This window comes from Aethalodelphis obliquidens, unplaced genomic scaffold (assembly GCF_003676395.1).
Source record: "Aethalodelphis obliquidens isolate GAN/ISIS:26980383/991018 unplaced genomic scaffold, ASM367639v1 scaffold7, whole genome shotgun sequence".
NCBI classification, from domain to species: domain Eukaryota; kingdom Metazoa; phylum Chordata; class Mammalia; order Artiodactyla; family Delphinidae; genus Aethalodelphis; species Aethalodelphis obliquidens.
This window is the reverse complement of record NW_020837951.1, coordinates 22941759-22949624: the sequence shown is the minus strand read 5'-3', so window position 1 is coordinate 22949624 and position 7866 is coordinate 22941759. Positions and strand designations below refer to the sequence as shown.

General features: G+C 48.9%; 1 protein-coding gene across 1 annotated transcript; it reads right to left on the bottom strand.

Annotated features, from left to right (window-relative positions):
* Positions 1-635: 635 nt before the first annotated feature.
* On the bottom strand, positions 636-7392 carry CUNH9orf152 (chromosome unknown C9orf152 homolog). The gene is made up of 2 exons (XM_027105238.1): positions 6768-7392; positions 636-3153 (listed from the first exon to the last, which is right to left on the bottom strand). The coding sequence occupies exons 1-2, from the start codon at positions 6958-6960 to the stop codon at positions 2642-2644; spliced, it is 705 nt and encodes a 234-aa protein (XP_026961039.1). The 5' UTR covers positions 6961-7392; the 3' UTR covers positions 636-2641.
* Between the last annotated feature and the right edge of the window lie 474 nt (positions 7393-7866).

Here is a 7866-nt window from a genome sequence, read left to right as displayed (position 1 = left end):
TGGGCAAAGTCTTGCACTGTCTCTTGCCTCTGAGGTCTGAGACCCCACATCCCAGGCTCCCCTTCTCTCCTGGTCACTCCTCTTCAGTGTCCCTCACTGTCTCCTCCTCCCTGACCCCACGTCATCTCAGTAAGAATTGGAAGAATCCTTAGAGATTTTTCAACTATGTAAATTGGGAGTTTTCAGGACTCATTCTGGACCCGGTCTTCTCTCTATTCTCTGCATAGGTGAATCCATCCTTTCTCATTCTAAGTACCTCTGCATACTCATGACACTTCAATTCTTATGTCTAGCCCAGAACTCTAGTCTCATTTATCCACTTGCCTATTTGATATCTTTATTGGTGTGTCTCTGAGCACCTCAAACTCAGTATCCTTCAAACTGAACTTGTAATTTTCCTTCAGTAAATCCTATTGTTTCTATCTCCAAAGTGTATGTATATCAAATGTATCTACTTTTTCCCCTTCTTCTGTTCCCACTCTTTTTTTTTTAAACATCTTTATTGGAGTCTAATTGCTTTACAATGGTGTGTTAGTTTCTGCTGTATAACAAAGTGAATCAGCTATACATATACATCTATCCCCATATCTCTTCCCTCTTGCGTCTCCCTCCCACCCTCCCTATCCCACCCCTCTAGGTGGTCACAAAGCACCGTTCTGCTCCCACTCTTGCTTGAGCTAACAACATCTTTCCCACTGAACTTCCCCTGGCTGTAATTTCCCCTGACATTGCCTCTTAACATGACCATCCACTCATTCTCCATAGAACGACCAGAGTCATCTGGTTGAACTGCAAATCCAATCATTTTGGTCTCATATGTAAATCCCTTAATGGCTACTTACTGTATTCAAAATAAAATCTAATATTGTACTATGACCTGGCCCCTCTCTACCTGTGTTAGCCATTAGTTCTGCTCATCCATATTTCCATTCCTTCTCTCCTTGTGGGCACATGAAATGAATGCACTTCCTCATACCCTTGAAGTGGAGATATGCCCGTGTTACTTGCTTTGGACAATGAAACATAAGCAAAGTGATTTGAGAGCCAGTATGTGACTTTTAATGCACTTTCTTCTGCTACAGTGATTAGGGAAACCAGTATTGATATGGTGGTGCCACAAGATTGAAGCAGCTTGAATTGGTAGCAACAATGTAGGAGAGCTGCCCTGGAAGTTTGCCCAAATCCACAGTGGAATTTTCATGAGTGGGGAAAAAAAAAGCTGCTGTGTGAGGTTTGGGAGTTGTTTGTTACTCAGCAAAACATAGCCTATCCTGATTGATACACTGTAGAAAGAGGAGTTACTTCTGAGAAGCCTCTTTAAAACAAAAACAAAGGAAAAGTTTTTCCAGAAAATTTCCTTGTTTTTCATTAGACTATTAAAAAAAATTAACAACTGGCTCTTATTAATTATTCACAAAAGGAATCACAATCCCCAAATTGGAGGGAATTTCGGGGATGGCCCAAGGAGAAGGCACATTCATATTTTGACAGGAAATGATACTCCTAGGTAACATCTCTCGATGTGGGTGGGCAAGACTGGATCACCATGGGAACAAAAGGACGATGTGGGTAAAACTTTAGAGAGAGAGAATCTGGCATGAGGAAAAGTCACTTTAGGTGTGTTTATTAAAGTTAAACATTAACCAGGTAAGATAATTTCTTCCCCACCACCCAAGTAATACCTGCTTCACTTTGTCATTGGTTTAAAATATACCAGGAAGGATCTGAATGATTCAAATTTGGCTGAAAAGGGAGCAACTTTTGAGGAACACATACTTTCCAAGCAGGAACATTTCTTTATCTTCTTCTTTCAGGCTTCTATTACTATATATCTTCAATGATGGGCAGTGTTTAATTTGGAGAGAGAGAGAGAGAGATTGAGGAAGGGAAGAAGAGAGCAAATAGGAGAAAAGGGAGGGAGGGAGGAAGGAAGGAAGGACGGAAAGGACGGAGAGAGAAGGATGAAAGGAAATAAATCTATAATGAGACCGGAATGTGCAGTCTCAATGAGAGGGGAGAGATGACCAACCCTTCCTAAAGACACTTAAACACACAGAACAGTAGGTGTTCTTGTTTTGACCCTTTTTACCCAGGGTGACCATACTTTGGGAGGCTCAAGGTAAAATGGTGTGGTCACTACCAGTGAATGTAGAGACTTGTGAGCTGGTCTCCAGGCATAGCGACCAGAAAAAGGAAATTCTCAGAGCCCCTCTCTTCTCCAGAACATGTGAGAAATCCTCAGAAGTTACTGAAAACAAGATGGCCCACGCCTGTCGACTCTAGGGCACTGCAAAGGCATCCCCTGGCTAGGGTCTCTGTCTTACGTTTTAAAATTCTCTAGTTCTAAGGACTGAGTCGATGTCCATAGCAATGTCTTCTTATATAAGCAGAATGGGGCTGCACTGATCAGACAGCACTCTTTCATCCTGAGCTGTGAGCAGTCTGGTCTGGGCAACCTCTCTTTTTTTTTTTTTTGAAGGACAAGTCTACGTGCCCACTGCAAAGTTCATGTCCCACCATCCCGACGATGGATGTAGTCCAGTTCTGCTCCCAGCTAGAGGCCCTAGCTGTGCCTCTGCCTCCTAAGTTCTTAGGTGAGGCCATAGGTGGCCTCAAGGTTGAGACCTTTGGGTGGAAACCTTCAGGCTGGGCCATATAAGCCCAGGTTCCGGGCCGCCTGGGAGATCCTGGGAGTTTTCCTCTGGGGAAATGGATAGTGAGCTGGTCTTCCAGACCTGTGTGGCTTCTTTATGGGAGGAGGGCCCTGAGCGCCAATGTTTAAGCCAGATCCCACTGCCTTTGTTTGGGTATCGCCCACCTGACACTCATGCGGGGCTGCCTCTGGGATCGTGCTTCCTTGCTGAGTCATCTGAGTGTCTTCAAACAAGCCTGGGAGCCTTTGCTCAGCCCCCATGAACTTGTCCTTGTGCTTTACTTGATGACTGGTTTCCTGGTGGAAGGTTTGGACCGAGCGGTGCATCTCTAGGTGCGTGTGCCATGGGGACCCGGGGGCCTGGAAACAGCCTCTGTCAGCCTCCTCCAGCATCTCCTCTGCCTCAGGATCCGCCTCTTCTAGGGACAGTGAATGCCTTCTCTCCTTGTTAATCCAAACAGCACTGACCATGGCCTCAGCAGGAGCAGGCATGTTCCCTCCTGAGAAAGCAAGGCACCAGCAGGGTCACCACTGCAAAGTACATGGGTGGCTCTCATTTTGGGGGTCTCAGAGCTTTCAAACTGAAGGAAGGACATGCCAAATACATCAGGAGGCCAGGTACCCAACACACTGCATTATCTCTAACACACACACACACACACACACATTCATGCGCAATTATTCAACAAATATTTATTAGGCCCTTATAATGTGCCAGGCATTATTTATTCTAGGTCTTGGGAATACAGTAATGAACACTGAGACAAAATCTACCTCTTCATGACGTGGTCTAGTGGAGTAGACAAAGAATAAGCAAATAAACATACTATAATAAAGTTTCTGGTGGTAATCAATGCTATGGAAAAAAACATTCGAGTGTGATAGGAGACTTCAGATTTTGACTGCAGTGAGGGAGTGAACCCTAGGAAGAACTAGGGAACTCGCATTTCAGACTAAAAGAATAACGGGGACCAAGGGTACAACATGTGTTCACCCACATGTGTGATTCACATAACACTGGCCAGTGGAAAGGGTTATTCTTAACTTACAGGGTTTTGTGTTGTGGGATTCTGATAACGGGTTTAGCACCCAAAGCAGAGGAGAGGGGAACTGTGTTTTGAGGCAGTTCCTTTTGGAGGACTGGTCTTTATCTTTCTGAACCATAGCCACTGTTCTGGGAACATGTTTGCAGCACCTACTGCTTCCCTGAACTGGCTTCAGGGATGAGAAGGCAGACCGATGTCTTTCTTCCTTCTCAGGGACATCTTTTTGCCACCTTGTGGAACATGATAGTTTCTTGTCAACTCTTGGTGGCATTGAGGGTTAGAGAAATGACTGAAAGGCATTTTCCTATAGAAAGGAGACCTGTGGCCAGCCTGGAATTCCCTCTGAAATGCAGTGAAGCTCCCTTGAGCATTCTGACGTTTGTCCCTGCTGGAGGCCCCTAGGTGACAGAGTACATGGTGTGAGTGGAGAGATGGTGTTGCAGGAATAAAGCCAGAAGGAAGCCCTTGAACTCTAGTGCTAGGAATCCAGAACACCTGCCACTGCGTCTCTAGAACCTAAATTCATTCCATGACACTAAGGATGAAGAAAGCTAATTCCAGAGGGCTTCCTTCCATTAATCAGCTCCCAGAGCACGTGCCCTTCCAGATACAACCCAGTGTCTTAAGACACTGAGATCTAGTTTTAGTGGGAGCCAATCTCAATGGCCACTCTGTCTTCCTGAGTCTCTGCTATGCTGGACACGGAGGATCCCTAACCTCCCTCTACTTGCTTGGTTGCATGGCATTAATATCTCCTGGTTTTCTCCTATCATTTAAGAAAAATGAACTGTGGTAAGACACACAACATACAACTTACCGTCTTAGCCATTTTGAAGTGTACAGTTCAATAGTGTTAAGTCCATTCACATTGTCGTGCAACCGATCTCCAGAACTTTTTCATCTTTTTCAAACTGACACTATACCCGTTAAACAACAACTCTTCATCTCCCCCACCCTGGCAAGCACCGTTCTACTTTCTGTCTCTGTGAATCTGACTACTCCGGGTACCTCATATGAGGAGATCATTACAGCACTTGTCTTTTTGTAACTGGCTTATTCCACTTAGCATATGTCCTCAAGGTCCATGTAGGTTCATCCAAGATTCAGCATGTGTGAATTCCCTTTTTCGGGCTAATATTCGTCTGCTACCATTTTGACTGCTATCTTCCCTGACTTTTCCTCTGCTTGTCCCTTCAGTATTTGAGTATTGTAGAACTCTAATTGTCATCCCAGCCTCTTATCAATTTACACATTGGTCCTCCACAATTTCATCCGTGCCCATGGCTTCAACTACTACCAATATGTTGATGACCCCCAATCTATATCTCCAGCCCACATTTCTCTCCTGAGATCCAGGCTGGTTGGAAGTTTTACAGACAACTCCCTCAAATGCAGCATATTCACAAACAAATTCATCTTTTCCTAATCAGAAATCTTTTTCTCCTATATTCTCTATCTCAGTGAATGGTACCACCATCCAGCCTGTTGCTAATGTGCAGGCAAAATTGCTTTTTTGCCCCCTCCCCCAGCATCATTTTCACCTCAATTTTGTAATCTTACTCTGATTTCTCCCTGGAGAACCACCTTATTCCTCACGCCCAGTCCAAGTGCTTCAAATGTCCTTCTAACTCAGACTTGTGTGACGTAACGATCTGGTCCTCAGCCAATTAGCACAGAAAGCCCTAAGGAGCTTTATATGTATGAATTTATTTAGTTCCCATTCCCAGCTGAAAGGCGAGGAAGCTGAGTGACAGAGTAACGTACATGACTCGTTCAAATCTGCACAGAGCAACTCAGCAGCAGAGCTGGGACTCAGGTTCAGGCCCTTCTCCAGAGACCAAGTACAGGAACACTCCATCAGACAGCACACTACTTCTCACAGTTACAGCAACAATGTGGGCTTGCAAACTGCTAGAAATGCCCTGAAAGACTCTGACTGAGCCTGCGGGTGAGCAGTCTTCCCCGGGGAAGCAGAGCCTGAGCACTCCCCCTCGCATTACCCTGTTGTAACTCATGATGTAACTCATGTCCATGACGCAACTCATCAAGTGGTGACCACGGAGGAGGGAGGTTTGAGTTCTAGGAGGCAGGAGAAAGGGGCAGCGGGGAGGGGTGGGGCAGGGGTGGTCAATTCTACGGGGCGTGCTGAGTTTGAGGTGTCTTTGGGGACATACCCATCACGTGTATGGGTGAGTCTGAACCACAGGTGTGTTAAATCTGTGTTCATTCGATACAGGTTTAATTAATGCTGGCTGAGTAACTGAATGAGTGAATACCCTTGAGGATGGAATAGGGCTTTAGGAAACTCCCAGCTTCTGCCCTGCAGAGAGAGGGGCTATTCAGCTGAACCAGTTCAGTTCAAATGGACCCCACTCACTGGCAACAGCCCAAGTTGTGAGAGGTGGGTGCCTTTACCCCAAGGCAGTGCCCTTCCTGTCCCAGACAGTGAGGACCCTCTGGCCCCTGGTTCCTTCCCAGACTTGCTGAGAGTGGGGTGGGCTGCTCAGTGAGTCCTGAACTGTATAAACAGCCACAGAAGTTCCCAGAGCACAGCCCTGACCTTTCAGGGGGTCTTCCTACCTCTCTTGACTTGCCCTCGCGGTTAGAGGATGAAGGGCTGGGACTTGACCATCGCTTGCTTTCTGAGCCCTGTGCTCCTAACTTCCTCTTGGAATAAGTCTGAGTTCCCAGAGGGAGGAGGCTGCTCCCCTGGAGGCGGGGCTTCTGTGTCTTAAGCCCCCTCCCCAGATGCTGTTTGAGGGGGTGCAGAGCTCGCTCCGGGAGCCTGGGTGCCTCCTGGGTCCCTGAGCCCTGCGTTTCCTCTGGCCAGCGCTCAAGCTTTTGGGAACATCACGTGTCCTCTCTCCCCAGCAGCGGGCTGCCTGCCGGCTGCTGGCTTGAGGCCCTAGCGGAACGGCCCTGCACAGGCCAGCCCACCTCCCTGCCCTTCCCCACCAGGAGGCCAGCAGAGCCCTGGCCCTGCGCTGCCCACGGCTCAGCCACCCATTCTGCCCACAGCCAGGCCCTCGTGCCCTTCCCTTCTGCCCCCAGCACCTGCCCAGCCTTACCTTTCGGGAGCACCACCACATGGGCCTGGGCCTTCTGTTGCTGTCTCAGGCCTGCATACTGCGCTCGCAGGAGCTGCATGCTGAGCAGGGGCCCTTTCCCTGGGGCCTGAGTCCCAGAGCCGTCGGCCATGAAGGGAGACCCCAGCTGCCAGAAGTGGGGCAGGGTAGGGCATGGGCAGGGCAACCCCTTCATCCGGTTCCGGGAGCAAAGCAAACACTGATGGGCAGGGCTGGCGGGGGAGGTGGTAGGGCTCAGGGAGAGGAGGCAGGAGAGGGAAGTGAGGAGAAAGGTGGCAAGATCAGGAGAAGAGCAAGGGAGGGAGAGCGAGAAATTGGGGGAAGGAGAAGGGTGGGAGCGGGTGGGAAGGAGAAGGAAAAGTTGGGAGGGGGAGGAGGGAAGGAAGGGGTGCAAAGAGGGGATTAAGAATGGAGGAAGGAGGTGATAGCCGCGGGGGATGAATGGGGGGAGAGAAGAGTGAGCACGGGGTGGGGGGCAGCAGGAGGAGGGAGGGGGCAGGGAGGGAGTGAAAGTGAGAAATTGATGGGCAGGGAGTGAGGGGAGGAGCCAGGGACAGAGAGAAGGACAAGCAGAGCTGCTCGGAGCCTTTTGGGGTCCAAGGAGTATCCTATTCCAGGTTCTTCACTGCTTGATCCGAAAGTGTAGAATACGATTCCAGGAGCTACAGTGAAGCCTCCTGTTTCCTGGCAGAGCTGGAGCTAGTGCTGGGGGATGCCAAGTGCCTGCCTTGGTTCACACCCCTTGGAGCTAGTGCTGGGGGATGCCAAGTGCCCGCCTTGGTTCACACCCCTTGGAACTGGAACAGGATGTTTGTCAGCAAACCTGCCTGTTCGGTTGGCAGTTGGAAAAGGAGCTGGAGCCTCAGGAATATGCACCAGCATCCGGGCAGAGGGAGACCCAGTAGCAAAGGTACCCCTGAGACCTCCACTCACCGCCCAGTGTGCAACTCAGGAGAAAGCCCAGCCCCAAAGTCACTGTGGGGACAGAGCCAGGGGAGCCCTGGCCTCTAGCCAGCCCCACCTCTTTGACATTTGACGTAGGCTCTGTGGTCTCAGCATTTCCCAACCAGTTAAGTTGGTG